This window comes from Cyrtonyx montezumae, unplaced genomic scaffold, assembly GCF_038088225.1.
Source record: "Cyrtonyx montezumae isolate F1298 unplaced genomic scaffold, pur_monq_1.0 scaffold_51, whole genome shotgun sequence".
NCBI lineage: Eukaryota > Metazoa > Chordata > Aves > Galliformes > Odontophoridae > Cyrtonyx > Cyrtonyx montezumae.
In genome coordinates this window covers 303940-319272 of record NW_027072058.1, presented here as the reverse complement: position 1 = coordinate 319272, position 15333 = coordinate 303940, and the positions used below count along the sequence as shown (strand labels likewise).

The window sequence follows — 15333 nt, the reverse complement described above, 5'->3', positions numbered from 1 at the left end:
GGGGGGGTTACGGGTCAAGGCTCCCCTCGGGACAGCTGTAATTTCCCCCATCCCGCTGCCAAACCCAGAGCTTTCCCCATTGTGAGCACGAAGCCCTCGGCCAAAGCGGAGCCCCCCACCCCACCTCCCTCAGGCCTTGCGGTCCCCGCTGCCCCCCCCCTTGCCCCCCTGCTGTTGGCACGCAGGGCCTGAGGTGCAGTGATTTATGGCCACGTGGTGATTTATGGCCACACGATCCTCGCTTTCCTGTTTAAAGAGCTCTTCCTGCCCCCCCCGTACACCGCAGCCCCGGTCCCGCGCCGCCTGCGTGCCACCATCCCCACGTGCTGACACCGAGTGCCCCCCGGGCCATCGCAGCGTCCCCATCCCCCACCAGATCCCTCTGTGTCCCCCCCCCCACCCCATCACTCACAAAGCCACCTGCTGGGGCTGCCCCACTGCATGGCAGCACTGCTGGGTGGCCCCTCCCCAGCCCACAAAGTGAGGCAGCACTGTGAGAGCGGGGGGTGGGAGAACAACGGGCGGCACAGGGTCCCCCCCTCCCCCCACCCTTAGGGTGTACCCACCCCCAGCTTGGGCCGGGACCCCCACATCACCACCCTTGGGGTACCACGGTTGGCCCCACGCCTTGGGATGGGGAGGGGAAGCCAAAAGGGGGAAGCAGAGGATTTTCCATCTCCAACACGTATCCTCCCAGCCAGGAAGCACGGCCCTTCCCAGCGGGTTTTCCCACGCCTGGGGTTCAGGATGCGCTCCCCCCGGGGGCACAGAGAGCACCACCCCCAGCAGGGGGCTGCGGGCACAGGGCAAGGACGCAGACCGACCCAAGGCACCACGGTTTAATACCCCCACGGACCCCCCTTCCCCCCCCCCCCCATCACTTGCCGATGCAGAAGTCCCTGAAGATGACATCCAGGATGTCCTCGGCCCCCACGTGCCCGGTGATGTGCCCCAGGTGCCGCCGTGCCACGCGCAGCTGCTCCGCTGCCATCCCCACGTCCTGCTGCTGTCTGTACTGTGCCAACGCAGCCATGCAGCCCCGCAGATGGGCACTGTGCCGGCTCTGCGTGAGGCTGGGCGAGCCGGCCAGGGGGTCACCACACCTGGAGGGGGGGGGAGGGCACAACACTGTGACAGCCACCCCCCCGCCGAGTGCCATCTGTGAACGGATGGGGTCGGTGCTGTGCCCCCCACCCTGGACCCGTGGTGCTTACAGCTGTGCAAGCTGCTGCCCCAACAGCTGCAGGAGGCGGTCGGTGCCTTCGCCCGTCTTGCAGGACAGCAGGGTGGTGGGGGGCAGCGGGGATCCGCGGGTGCAAGCATCAAGAGCTCCCGTGCACCCCCCCAGCAGGTCGGCCTTGTTGAGCACCAGGACGCAGGGGGTGGCGGGGGGCACCAGGGAGCGCAGGGCAGCCCCCAACTCATCCGGATCTGTGGGCACCGAGGTGGCATCCAACACGGCCAGCACCAGGTCTGCGTGCTGCAGGCTGCGGGGACACGTGGGAACAAAGCCCACGGGGACAAAGCCCACGGGGACATGGCCTGCTGCATCACTGCCAGCTCAGCCCCCCCGCAGTACCCCCATCCTGCCCCCCCCCCCCCCCCCCATCTCACCGCTCCCGGGCACGGCTGACTCCCTCCCGCTCGATGGGGTCGGTGGCATCGCGCAGCCCCGCTGTGTCACTCAGCACCACGGGGTAACCACTGACATTCAGGGACACCTCCACCACGTCCCGCGTGGTCCCCGCCACTGGGGACACGATGGCAGCCGGACGCTGGCCTGGGGATGGGGGAGGGGGGGACAGGGGGCTCAGGGGGACGACGCCAGGGACCCCCGCCCTTGCAGCAGAGTGGATGAGGGGGAGGTGGCTCTGCCTCAGGTGGGGGGCGGCCGCTCGGAGCCCCCCGTGCCCCACTCACACAGCAGGTTGAGCAGGCTGCTCTTGCCCACGTTGGGGGGTCCGGCGATGACGGCGCGGACCCCCACGCGCAGCAGTTCCCCCCGGCGCCCGTCCCGCAGGTGGGCAGCCATCTCCCGCTCCAGCGCCCGCACGGCCGCGTCCACTGCGGGGACAACAGCAGCGGGGGTGGGGATAACGGCCTCAGAGCACCCCCCCCCCCCACCCCCCCTTACCTTACCCTGGGACAACACCTCTTCCTCCACGTTATCATCTTCGCTAAAATCGATGTACGCTTCGACGTGAGCGAGGGCCTGCAGCGTGGCACGGGGGTCAGCCCGGACAGCCCGCGTGTCCCCAACGCCCCTTTATCCCCCCCCAGCCCCCACACCTGGGTGAGGGTCTCTCCCCACCGCCGGTACAGCCGCCCCAGCTCGCCGTCCATCTGCCTCAGTGCCTGCTGCCGCTGCGCCTCGGTCTCGGCGTGGATGAGGTCCCGCAGCCCTTCGGCCGCCGTCAGGTCCAACTTCCCCCGGTGAAACGCGCGGCGCGTGAACTCGCCCGGCTCGGCGGGACGCAGCCCGCACAGACGCCCTGCGTGCGGCCGTCAGCGCCGAGCGGGATGGTGGGGGAGGGGTGTGGGAGGTGGGGACACCCGTGGGGGGGTGGGCTCACCCAGCGCCCGCAGCACCCCGCTCACCACCGCCGGCCCTCCGTGCACGTGCAGCTCTGCGCAGTCCTCCCCGGTGAAGCTTCGGGGTCCTGCAGGGGGCGGGGGGAGACTGCAATCCCACTGCTATGGGGCAGTGATGGAGCTGTGGGTGCTCGGAGGTATTGCGGGGCTGCGGCAGCCAAGAGGGACTGCAGGCAGATGGGGTGCTGGCCAGACCCCCACCCAGCACCCAGACCCCCATCAGAGCCCCCCCAGACCCCCTACTGGGCACCCAACAGTCCCTCCCAGGGGCTGAGATCCCACTGGATCCCCTGTAGGCACCTGAAACCCCACACCAGACCCCCAAACCCACCCCCCAGGGCACCCAACAGACCCTTCCCCCCTGCACACCCAGACCCCTCTATGGTACCGCCCCCCATTGAGACCCACAGCTGATGCACTCCCCCCCAGCCCCCACCTGGGAACCAGACGACGAGGCCGCGGTCCAGCAGCTCGGCGGTGTGGGGGTCCCGGATGCGCCGTAGGGCCATGACGCGGGGGGGGGGCAGCTCGGCGTTCCCGGTGAGGCTGCGCAGGGCCCCCCCGCTGCCCGGCCCGCTGGTGCGGATAACGGCCACCCCGCAGCGCCCGTGTCCGGAGGAGACGGCGAAGATGGTGTCCCCCGGTGCCACCGAGCACAGACGCTGCGCACACCTGCGGGAGGAGGGGGGGGGAGCGTGGAGTTGGGGGGCTCCAAGACGGGACACCAAGACGGGACACCCCCCCCACGCCCAGGAGCGTGTCCCCCCCCCCCAACGCACCCCTTGCCCTTACAACTCCCATTCCCAGGGCTGCACCCCCTCCCCACTCCCCCTGCTCCTCTGTACCCCCCCCCCACGTGCCCCCACCTCCGTCCCGCCGCGCTCAGTGCCCTCCGCAGCGCCATGCCCGCGCGGCTCCACGCCCCGCCCACCACCGCCATGCCCCGCCCACCGCCGCGCGCCGATTGGTTGCCTGAGGCAGGGAGGCGGGCTTTCTGCCGCGACCTCATTTCTGATTGGCTCGAGGCGGAGGGATGACGTCACGCTGCCTGAGGCTGTGCAGGAGCCGCTTCCGCCCGCACGCTGCCACCTTTTGGGGGGGGGAGGGGGGAAGCGGGGACATGGCGCGGAGACAAAGGCGGGGGGGCAGGGGGGGGATAAAGGAGCGTGAAAGAGGGATACAGGCGGGGATCGAGGCAGGGATGGAGGAGAGATGAAGGGATTGCGGGACACGTGCGGGAGGGATGCGGTGGGATCCGGGCGGCGGGGCAGGGAGGGATGCGGGACACGAAGGATGCAGGAGGATGCGGGATTCCCGGGGTTCCTGAGCCCCATCATTGTTCCCCCCATGCTCTGCCCCATCGGGGGCACTGCAGCCCCCCCCGCTCCCCCCCCAGGACTCCCCAGCACCGCTCGTGGAGAGGACACAGCAGCGCGGGGCGGGTGCGGGGGGGGGGGGGGTCGCCGAGTGGGACAGGGGCAGCACCGAGCGAACCCCAACCGCAGCTGGAGTGGGGGGGGGGCCGGGGCCGTGTGGCACCGCTTGTCACAGCCGTCACCGCTGGCACCCCGCGCCGGCCCCAAAATAGCTACAGAGCCGGGGGGGGGTCGGGGGGGGGACGACGACAAGACCCGGAGCGGGGTCCCCCTGCCCCGATGTCACACTGCCACGGTTAGGGGAGCGGGGCTGCGCTGTGCCCCCCAACCCTATGGCACTGCGGGAGGTTTGGGGGGGGTCCCTGGCACCATTGGGTTTGGGCCGTGGGGTGGGGGGTGGCGAGGGCTCCTAAATGTCAGCGGGGCAGCGCGTGGCCCCGCTCGGGTTACCTGCGTGCCCCCCCCCCCCCCCATACACACCCCGAAATAACCGCCTGACCCCGAGCTGGGCGCTGTGCCTGGAGGTGGGGGGGGGTTACGTGGGATGGGGGAGCGGAGGGGGCTGGGGGAGGGGAGGCGGTGGGGTGGGGGGGAGCAGGGGGAAGATTTGGGGTGCAAAAGCAGCCGGGGTGGGGTGGGGCGGGGCAGGAGGGGATGGGGGATGCTGGGAGCAGCGCGGGGGGATTGAGGCTGGCGAGTAGGGGGGGGCAGTAGGGGGGTGCAGCCGTCGGGGCCCCCGCTGTGGTGCTGACATCCAACCAAGTGCTGCGGGGCCGGAGCGCGGCGCTCCGCCGCCTTTGTCCCTCCTCCTCCTCCTCCCGTCCGGGCGCGGCGGCGGCTCGGGCGGTTCGGGCGGCACCGGCCCCGCAGCGGTCCCCATGCGGCGGCCCCCCCCGAGCCCCCGCCGCGCCCGGAGCCCCGCACCATGCCCGAACCGCCCGCGGCACCGCACGACGGTGAGCGGCCCCGGAGGGCCCCGCCTGGGGACGAACGGACGGAGCCGGCGGCCCCTGGGGGGGTCCTGGGTAGGTGGCAGCGGGGATGGGGATGGGGGGGGGACACACGGAATAGGGATGTGGGTTTTGGAGGTGGGGGGGGGGTGGAGAGGCCGCTCCCTGCGGCTCAATGCGGCGCGGCCGCTCCGGGCAGCGCTGCGGTCCGGGGGGGGGGGGGGGGACGGGGGGGGCTGATGCCCCATCCCTTCGTGCTGAAGGTTGCGTGCTGGTTCTGTGCCTACATCCGGGTCGGGGGTCCGCCGGACTCAGTGCGACCCCCCCATACCCACCCTCCCTTACTCCCCCTTCCCCCCCCCCCCCCCCGGACCGGCTGCGTGCAAAGCGCTGTGTGTACGGGGAGACAGCAGCGACTCCTCCGGCCCTCGGGCAGCTGTGCCCCCTTCGTACCCCCCCCACCACAAGGGAGGGCCATTTGCCCCCACCCCTCCCCCCTCCCGCTCTCTGTTCCCCCCCGCCCCCCGACCTCCCCAGGGCCGGGTGGGGGCTGGGGCTGCGGGATGAGGGCTTTGTGACACCGCCGGGGATGCGGCCGTGTCGGGACGCGGGGTGTCGTGGCAGCAGCGTGACCCACTTTGTGCCCCCGCCCCCCCCCGCGGTTCCGCCCGGTGCTCCCGATGCGCTCCGCGGGGCGGGTGGTGGCAGTGGTTGGGTGCCCGGAGCCCTGCGGCTGCGGTGACCTTACCCCAAGGTGAGCGGTGGCTGCGGGGACGGGGGGGGAAGGGTGGGGGCGGCACCGGGATGACATGGGGCGGGGGACCGTGGGGACACGAGCAGGAACGGCCCCAAAGCCGGAGGAGGAGTGGGCAGCAGTGTTCCCCCCCCACCCCCCCGACTCAGTCACCATTAAGTGGACGGGATCTGTGCTGGGACCCCTCTGCAGCCCCCCCGCATCCCTCCCGGTGTCCTCGGGCATGCCCCCGACCCACGGTGCCCTGGGGGCCGTGCCACCGAGTCCCACGCGTGGCACGGCTGGCTCACACACGCGGTATTGCACCCCGTGCCCCCTCCCCCCCGCCCGCTGCCCCGGGTAGGGTTACGCGGCCCTTTGCGGGTGTCAATAATTCAGCAGCACCGCTCTCTCTGCCCGATGCTCGGCCCCATCTGTGCCCCTGCACGGAGGGGGTCCCACTGGGGGTCCCAGCGCGCGGCGGTGTGGATGGAGAGGAGCTGAGGGGGGGGGTCCCGGCGATTCACCCCACCCCGAGCTGAAGCTGCTCCCCCGGTGCCACCCCGGCTCTGCAGCTGCGTTGGCACCAACAATGCCACATTTGTGCCCACCCAGCACCGCCCCCAGGGCCGTCCCTGTGTGTGGGGTGGGCAGGATCTGCCCCTCCACCCCCCCCCGCCCCCCCCGGCGGTCAGCCCGGCGCCCACAGTGCCGCACAGCACGGGACATGAGTTCGTCGGGTCTCAGCCGGGCTGCTGGGGGGCTCTGCTTGGTGCTGGGGTGGAGGGCACGGGGCTGGGTGTGTCTGCTGGGATGGGACAGGGCCCGGTGCGTGTCCGGTATTTCCTGTGTTTTGGGGCACAGCACTGCCCGGTGTGCTCAGGATTTCCGGTGCCCCGGGGTGAGCTGGCGGCGGTGACGTCCTTGTTCAAGTGCGGGAGGGGAAACTGAGGCACAGAGGCGGCCAGGAGCTCACACTGGGACCTCTTGGCTCCGTGGGGCCTCATCCTGCCCCACAGCCAGGCTGCGATATCTGGGGTCCTCAGTGGGGACAGTTCCCCCCCGTCACGGTCACCCCGGAGCAGGACCGGGGTCGAGTCCCAGCCTGGGCGGAGGGGGGGGGCGGGGAGCAAAGGGACCCTGGGGACCACCCCCATCCCCGCGCATCACCGCCGCACGGGGCCTCCCCCCGTTTCCATGGAGACGGCTGCTTTTTCGCTCCCCCCATTTTTGCTGCCGTTTCCCATCTCCCGGCGCTGCGGCCGTACCGGATCCCGGCACCGCTGTGGGGCTGCGGGCAGAGGTGAGCCGTGGGTCGGGGGAGGGGGGAGCACACCGTGGGGGGGGGGGGGGGGGCTGTGGCACGCCATGCCCAGACATGCGTCGCCTCCCACAGCTGTTGGGATTTTTTCAGGCGCCCAGAGGAGAAACCCAATCCCTGCTCCCATTGCGGCTGTGCCGGTGGCCGACCCACCGCTGTGGGGTTACGGTGGGGCTGTGGGGTTATGGGGTGGGCGATGGGGGTGACCGGGGCACTCCGTTCCCCGCAGACAAGCTGTTTGGGAAGCGGCTGCTCCAAGCCGGGCGCTACATCATGTCCCACAAAGCCTGGATGAAGACGGTGCCCACCGAGAACTGCGATGTGCTCATGACCTTCCCAGGTGTGTGTGTGTATGGGGGGGGGGGGGGAAAGGGACGTGGCAAAGGATGGGGACAGCGGCGGGAGATGTGGGCACGGGGCTGTGGGGTCATGTCGGTCCCCCCCGGGCCCCCCCCCCCGCAGACACCACGGATGACCACACGCTGCTCTGGCTGCTCAACCACATCCGCCTCGGCATCCCCGAGCTCATCGTGCAGGTGCGGCACCACAAGCACACCCGCGCCTACGCCTTCTTCGTCACCGCCACCTACGAGAGGTGTGTGTGCTCCCATCCCCCCCCACCCCAATTCCCTTCCCCCCCTCCCCCCCGTACCCCCATCGTGGCTCCATCCCCGTCCCCTCTCTGCAGTTTGCTGCGCGGGGCCGATGAGATCGGGCTGCGGAAACCCGTGAAAGCCGAATTTGGGGGCGGCATGAGGAGCTTCTCCTGCGAGGAGGACTACATCTATGAGAACATCGAGAATGAGCTTTACTTCTTCACCTCTCAGGTGGGATGGGGGGACCCGGGCAGGGATGTGGGGACACGGGGCAAGGACACGGGTCCTCTCCCCCTCTCCAGATGGAGAAGGGAAATGGGGTCCCCCCCACGCCGGGGGTGGGCAGGACAGGGCACGGGGTGCGCAATGGGGTCACATTTAGGGTGCTGGGGTTCGGGCAGTGGGGCCGTGCCCCCCCCTCACGGCTCACCCCTCTGCGGTGCCACAGGAACGGCAAAACATCATCAGGTATTGGCTGGAGAACCTGCGGGCCAAGCAGGGCGAAGCGCTGCACAACATCCACTTCCTGGAGGGACAGCCCATCAGTGAGTACAGCACGGCACTGCCCCGCTCCCCCTGCCCCCCCCACGTCCCCACCGTCCCCAGAAGGTCCCCACCCCCGCTGGGGTCCCCATTCCTGCAGCACACGGGGATGAGCACAGGGTGCAAGCGCACGGTGCCGTCCCCGGGGTGAGACGTGGGGTCCCTGCGTGGCACCGAGCCCCCCTCCCTGCCATCCCTTTGCTCTGTGCTGTGTTGGGGGGGGGACAGTGGTGCCCCATCCTCACCCCCCTGCCCTGGTGCAGTCCCGGAGCTGGCGGCCCGCGGCGTCATCCAGCAGGTGTTCCCACTGCACGAGCAGAGGATCCTCAAGCGGTTGATGAAGTCGTGGGTGCAGGCGATCTGCGAGGCGCAGCCGCTCGGTGAGGCCTCGAGGGGGGGGGGATGAGGGAGGGAGAGGATTGGGGGGGGTGGTTCGGGGGGTCCCGGCCCCACTCACGCCCCCTCGGCCCACGCAGATGAGATCTGTGATTACTTCGGGGTGAAGATCGCCATGTACTTCGCCTGGCTCGGCTTCTACACCTCGGCCATGGTGTACCCCGCCGTGTTCGGCTCCATCCTCTACACCTTCACCGAGAGCGACCAGGTGTGGGGGGGGGGCAGGAGATGGGGCTGGGGGGGGTCCCATCCTTCTCTCCTTTCCCTCATTGCTGCAGAGCTGCAGTGTCCCCCCTGGCACTGGGGGGGGGGGGGGGGGGTCGGAGCTGCCTGGCCACCCAGGACTGCGGCTGTGGGGCGGTGGGTGGGGGTGACCCCGGTGCTGCCCCCCCCCTGCAGACCAGCCAGGACATCTGCTGCGTGGTGTTCGCCATCTTCAACGTGGTGTGGTCCACGCTGTTCCTGGAGGAGTGGAAGCGCCGCGGGGCCGAGTTCGCCTACAAGTGGGGGACACTGGACACCCCCGCAGAGTCCATCGAAGAGCCCCGGCCCCAGTTCAGGGTGAGCACTCTGAGTGTGTGTGTGTGTGGGGGGGGGGTCCTTACGCCTGCGTTGGGAGCGTGGGGGGCAGGGGGGTGGTCCCACGGAGCCGTGAGCTGTTCCCTTCGAGTCTCGTGGGGTGGGCTTGGAGAACTGACGCCGTCGTGACGCGTGTGGCCGCCGGAGGGGTCTGAGCTCGGTGGGGTCACACCTCCATCAGGGGGTGAAGAGGATCAGCCCGGTGACCAGCGCCGAGGAGTTCTACTACCCCCCCTGGAAGCGGCTGCTGTTCCAGTGCCTGGTCAGCCTGCCCGTCTGCCTCGCCTGCCTCTCCTTTGTCTTCCTCGTCATGCTGGGCTGCTTCCAGCTCCAGGTGGGGGCCGGGCTGTGTGGTCACACCTGATGAGGGGGTAGGGGGGTGGGGCACATCCCTGCAGCCCATCCCTGCCCCCTCCCCGCCCCCCACCCACCCCCGGTGACCCCATCCCTGCAGGAGCTCGTGCTGAGCGTCAAGGAGCTGCCCCGCATCCTCCGCTTCCTGCCCAAAATCGTGCTGGCCGTCATCGTCACGACCTGCGACGAGGTTTACAAGAAGATTGCCTACTGGCTGAACGACATGGGTGCGTGGGGCCGGGGGGGTGGGGGGGTGGGGTGCAGTGGGGCCCCCCCTGACCGCAAACCCTTTGGCTCTGCAGAAAACTACCGCCTGCAGAGTGCCTACGAGAAACACCTCATCATCAAAATCGTCCTGGTAAGTTGAGGGGGGGAGAAAGGGAGCGGGGGGGAGGGGGAGGGGTCTTGGTGTCTCCCCCCGCCCTGCATTAACACCTCCCCTCCCCCCACCTTGTATCCCGCAGTTTCAGTTTGTAAATTCATACCTAAGTCTTTTCTACATCGGTTTCTACCTCAAAGACATGGAGCGGCTGAAGGAGGTGAGGGGCCGCGCGGGGGCAGACATCCCTCAGCAGACAGACAGACATCCCTCAGCCAGCAGCACCCTCATCCCCCCCCCCCTCCACCACTGCCCCCCCGGGTCCCCGCATGCCACAGTGGGGCCGAGCTGATGGCGTCTCTCTGTCTGTGTCTGTCCGTCCGTCCGTCCATCTGTCCCTTCCGCAGCTCCTGCTCATCTTCTCTCTGTCCCAAAGCCTCGTGCGCCAGCTCAAAGAGGCGCTCCTCCCCTTCATCCTCCTCCACCTCCACCTCTCCCTCATCTTCCTTAAGGGCCTCCTGGGCTTTTGCTGGAGACTGGGAGTATCCAAAGTAGGAGCGGGGAGGGCGGGGGCCGTGCATGCTGCCGTGAACACCCCCATCCCCGACCCCACCCCTGGGGCTGCCATCCCCGACTCGGTGGCGCACGTGCGGCCGACGGCATCGGCGACGTCGGGGTGACACCGAGGGAAGGGTGTCCTGCTCTGCAGGGATGGGGTCGGGAGGGGGATGTCGAGGTGGTGGCACCCCCCCGGTGACAGCGGTGTCCCCGCAGATGCTGGCCACGCTGCTCATCACGCGGCAGTTCCTGCAGAACGTCAGGGAGGTGTCGCAGCCCCACCTGTACCGCCGCCTGCGCCGCGGGGAGCTCAGCCTGCACAGCCTCCGAGAGCTGTCCCACGCCGTCCTCCGCATGCTTGCACACCCCCGCGCACCCCCGGCAGCCCACGAAGGGCCACGGGGGGAGAAGAAGTGTCTGAATGGGGGCTGCGGGGTGCCCGAGGAGGAGGAGGAGGAGGAAGAGCGGCGTGAGTCGGATTCGGAGGAGGAGAGCGCGCTGGATTGCGGGCTGAAGCTGAAGAAGGTGAGCTTCATCGAGAAGGCGGAGCGGCGCGGCACCGAGCACGGCGGCACCGAGGAGGAGAGCTTCCTGGAGGAGGGCAGCCCCACCATGGTGGAGAAGGGCATGGACCCCGCCTCCGTCTTCGAGCTGGGTGATGATGAGGAGGATGCTGAAGGCCCCCCGGGCAGCCCAGCCAAGGCAGCGGAGCCGACCGTGGGCCCCCGGGTCACCAGGAGGAGGAGGGAGGAGGAGGAGGGCGAGGAGGAAGGGCGCAGGCGGAACCGGGCGTCGTGGATTGATCCACCTGAGGAGGACTACTCGACACAGCTGACGCAGGCGGAGGTGGAGAGCTGCATGAAGAAGTACGAGGTGAGCGGGCGGCACGGCGCGGTGCAGCGTGGAGCATCCTCCCGTTCCTCTCCTCCTGATAGAAACGTGGAACTGTTGGGTTGGAAGGGTCCTTAAAGATCACAGAACCTTGGGGTTGTTGGGTTGGAAGGGTCCTTAAAGATCACAGCACCTTGGCGTTGTTGGGCTGGAAGGGTCCTTAAAGATCACAGCACCTTGGCGTTGTTGGGCTGGAAGGGTCCTTAAAGATCACAGCACCTTGGCGTTGTTGGGTTGGAAGGGTCCTTAAAGATCACAGAACCTTGGGGTTGTTGGGTTGGAAGGGTCCTTAAAGATCACAGAACCTTGGGGTTGTTGGGTTGGAAGGGTCCTTAAAGATCACAGCACCTTGGGGTTGTTGGGTTGGAAGGGTCCTTAAAGATCACAGCACCTGGAATTGTTGGGTTGGAATGGACCTTAAAGATCATAGAGAACCATGGAGTTGTTGGGTTGGAAAGGACCTTTAAGATCTTCCACTTCCACCCCCTGCCACGGATGGGTGCCCCCCACCACAGCGGGCTGCCCATGGGCCCATGCAGCCCATCCTGGAACCTCCTCCTCCTCCTGCCAGGACACCTTCCAGGACTACCAGGAGATGTTCATCCAGTTTGGCTACGTGGTGCTCTTCTCCTCTGCCTTCCCGCTGGCCGCCATGTGCGCGCTGGTCAACAACATCATCGAGATCCGCAGCGACGCCTTCAAGCTGTGCACGGGGCTGCAGAGGCCCTTCGGGCAGCGGGTGGAGAGCATCGGGCAGTGGCAGGTGGGCTGGGGGCTGCAGGGGGCCGGCGTGGCCGCAGGCTTCACGCTCATCACCAGCACCGTGCCTCTTGCAGAAGGTGATGGAGGCCATGGGCGTGTTGGCCATCGTGGTCAACTGCTATCTGATCGCGCAGTGCGGGCAGCTCCAGCGGCTCTTCCCCTGGCTCAGCCCCGAGGGAGCCATCATCTCCGTGGTGGTGCTGGAGGTAGGGGGGTGTCAATATAGGGTCTCCCATTTGGGGAGGGGGCGGTGGGGGTGCTGAAGCGCTCGCCCCGCGTCCCCGCAGCACTTCGCCCTGCTGCTGAAGTACGTCATCCAAGTGGCCATCCCCGACATCCCCGCGTGGGTGGCCGAGGAGATGGCCAAGCTGGAGTACCAACGCCGCGAGGCCTTCAAGGTAGGTGTCCCTGCAGGGGATGGGGACATGTGGGCCGTCCCGTCCCCGTCCCCGTCCCGACGCGCTCCTGCCGGCAGAAGCACGAGCGCCAGGCCCAGCACCACTTCCAGCAGCAGCAGCGGCGCAAGCGGGAGGAGGAGGAGCGGCAGCGGCACGCCGAGTACCAGGCACGCAAGGAGCGCGAGGCCAACCGTGACGAGGCCAAGGCCGAGGCTGCCGGGCAGGACCCGGCCCACGAGAAGAGCCAGAGCAAAGGGAAGGGCTCCGGGGGGTCCTCCGCGCACAGCTCTGACAAGCCCAAGCGGCCCAGCTCGCTGCTGGCCACCAACAACGTCATGAAGCTGAAGCAGATCATCCCTCTGCAGGGCAAGTTCCTCTCCGGGGGGGCCGGGGCGGGCAGCGCGGCCGCCAGGTCCCCCCAGTCCCCCACCAGCAGCGATAACAAACTCCCCGGCTTCCTCAGCTTCAAGTTCCTGAAATCCCCCGAAACCAAGAGGGACGCGGCCACCGAGAAGGTGCAGTCTCCCACCAAGCCATTCAACCCCGGCAAGCTCTTCAACTTCGGCAAGTCCGAAGGGACCGGCAGCAACGGGGCCACCGCTGCCCCACAGCCCCGCGCCGGCCCCTCCGCAGATGGGGGGGAGCGGCCGGGCCCCAGCAAGTCCCACCTCAACGGGGCCCCCGAGGACGGAGCCCGCGAGGAGACGGAGCCACGGGCGGAGGAGGAGAGCGGGGGATTCAGGCTCTGAGCTGGAATTTTGGGAGCGAGAGAGCACGGGTGTGCCAGCCCCACGGCGGCCCCTCCATCGCAGCCCCGTGGGGGTCCGGCGGTGCCCCTCGGATGGAGCATCCCCTCCCACACCGCCGAGGAGGTCATCCAAGGAGGATTCGGTGTCCCTGGACCTGCAGAGCAATGAGAGGTGCAGCTCGGGGCCCCAGCTCTGCTCCACAGGGATGGACAGTGGCGAGAGGAGCCCGATTCAGCCGTGCCTACAGCCATCGCTGCGCCCCACTGACCACGGGACAGCGGCCGGGAGGGAGGGGGTGAGCAGCGAGCGCCGGCTGCTGCCCCCCCAAGGCACGGGCAGCATTTCTTGCACTAAAACCCAAACAAAACCCAACGCGAGCGACTCTGTGCCCTTCTTCGTGCAATGGCTGCAGGCGGCGGAGACGAGGGAGTCGGAGCATCCTGGACCTGTGACAGTCCCTCTCTCCCTCTCTCTGCTTTCCTATGTTGTGGAATCGTTTTGCAATAAGGCACTCGCGCTGGAGCCTGGGAGGATGGGGGGGAGGGAGGGTGGGGGGAGGGGGGTGGGAGCAGCTTTGCTTCTGGCGAGGTGGAGGATTTGCTGGGTGTAGCATTAGTGCTTTGGCAGCCACCGGCCCAGAGGGGAAGGGGCTGCCCACGGCTCTGCTGAGCGCTGCTTTGCTTTAGGGCACGGGGAGGGGCAGCCCCCCACCCCCAGCCCCGCTTACTGCCCCCGCCGAGCTACCTGCCATCTCCAAAGCAAACCGGGGGGAAGGAGGGCTCTGGGGCGGCCGCCCCATCGCTGTGCCTGGCCCAAGGCCTGGGCTGCAGAAACGTCAGGTTGTTCCCCCCCCCATCTCACCCCACAGCACGGTGTGTTTGTTCCTTTCACCTTTGAACCAAGCCATGGATACAGCAATAAGGCCGGGGCAGCGCTGAGGCTCTGCTCCCTGCACAGCAGGGCCAGGGCTGTGCCACAGCCACACCACACTCCAGTGTCCCTGGGAGGCACGGGGGGCCGAGCACCCCCCCACAAAACCAGGCACCACCACGTACCTTCCCCTCCCTGCTCAGAGCAACGAGCAGAGGCTGAGAGTGGGGAGAGGGGAGCAGACCCACAGGGTGTGGGACAGGCAGCAGGCAGAGCACGGAGCAGGGGTACCAGTGACCCCACCACCACTGTCCCCCCCCCCCTTCTCTCCCCACTCCCCATTCGTTGCTCTGCTCCCCGCGTTGGGCTCGCTGGGGCAGCTCTCAGCTCTCAGTTAAAACACGCTGCTCTCCAACTGATCTTTGTTTGCCCCATTTCCCTCCTGGCAGCAACAGTCCTGGCACAAGCCACTCCTGCTCCGTGCAGGGCCCTGCATCCAGGGCGCTTCTCAGCATTTCTCTATAGAAGATCCTTCTCCAGCAGCCTCCTGTCTGCTATCTCACTTCTGGGCAGTTACTGTACAAAGGAGGGAATTGTTTCTTTGGGTTTTCTTTTTTTTCCCCTCGCTGCGTGCTACTTCTTTGGAAACAGAAAGAAGAAGGGGGTTATTTATTTCTTTTTAATTTATTGTCATATTTTTGTAAAACCTGCAGAAATGCAATAAAAGTATATTTCAACAAGCTTGAGGTGTGTGCTAAGTTATGCTCGGGGAGAGAGCCCCAGAGCTGCCAGCCCTGAGAGGGGGGGACAGCAAGAAGGGACAGCAGCGTGCTGTCACTGCTTGGTCCCCCGGCACAGGGCAAAGCGTTGGGGCTTAGAGGATGAGCCCCACGTGTCGGCAGTGGGAGGGAAGGGAAAGAGGAAGAAGAACGAAGAAAGCGGGAGTCCTCTAAATTCTGCAAATTTATTGTACACGGTATCAAACACGGAAATAAATGCGAGACGAAAATGATGATAAAAAATAAAAACCAATTCAACACTCAACCAACAGCACGTCTGCAGTCACTCCACGGCAGCCGTCAGGAAACCCTCCTTGTCCCACACCCACCGTGCAACGTTTCTGCAAAGGAGGGAAGTTTGAGCCGCAGAGATGGGGGGGGAGCAACACGGGCTCACAGGCTGAAAGCTGCGCTGCCAAAAGCAGCTGGGGATGGCAGAGCAGTGAGCTGAGACACTCTGTCCCGATGCACGGCCGGCCCAGGATGGCTGGCTCCACTAAAAATAGGCAGGGAGGCTGAGAGCAGTGCACTGTGTGCTGATGAATAAGAGATGAACGGCTCTGGAAG

General features: G+C 67.6%; 2 protein-coding genes across 4 annotated transcripts; one reads left to right on the top strand and one right to left on the bottom strand.

Annotated features, from left to right (window-relative positions):
• Window positions 1-876: 876 nt before the first annotated feature.
• Window positions 877-3532, bottom strand: GTPBP3 (GTP binding protein 3, mitochondrial). Its single transcript, XM_065748671.1, has 9 exons — window positions 3459-3532; window positions 3029-3264; window positions 2574-2660; window positions 2290-2492; window positions 2140-2212; window positions 1921-2064; window positions 1615-1780; window positions 1215-1487; window positions 877-1103 (listed from the first exon to the last, which is right to left on the bottom strand). The coding sequence occupies exons 1-9, from the start codon at window positions 3530-3532 to the stop codon at window positions 878-880; spliced, it is 1482 nt and encodes a 493-aa protein (XP_065604743.1). The 3' UTR covers window position 877.
• A 1276-nt stretch (window positions 3533-4808) lies between these two features.
• Window positions 4809-13230, top strand: ANO8 (anoctamin 8). 3 transcript variants are annotated; one of them, XM_065748848.1, is made up of 18 exons: window positions 4809-4993; window positions 7202-7312; window positions 7435-7567; window positions 7661-7799; window positions 8017-8113; window positions 8375-8491; window positions 8588-8715; window positions 8907-9068; window positions 9268-9420; window positions 9541-9667; window positions 9743-9798; window positions 9905-9979; window positions 10167-10310; window positions 10534-11190; window positions 11780-11971; window positions 12045-12176; window positions 12258-12368; window positions 12449-13230. In XM_065748848.1, the coding sequence occupies exons 1-18, from the start codon at window positions 4894-4896 to the stop codon at window positions 13115-13117; spliced, it is 3303 nt and encodes a 1100-aa protein (XP_065604920.1). In that variant the 5' UTR covers window positions 4809-4893; the 3' UTR covers window positions 13118-13230. The 3 variants fall into 3 exon arrangements, with proteins under 3 accessions (XP_065604920.1, XP_065604919.1, XP_065604921.1); XM_065748847.1 differs by having other exon boundaries at window positions 12446-13230; XM_065748849.1 differs by lacking the exon at window positions 10167-10310 and having other exon boundaries at window positions 12446-13230.
• Window positions 13231-15333: the final 2103 nt, after the last annotated feature.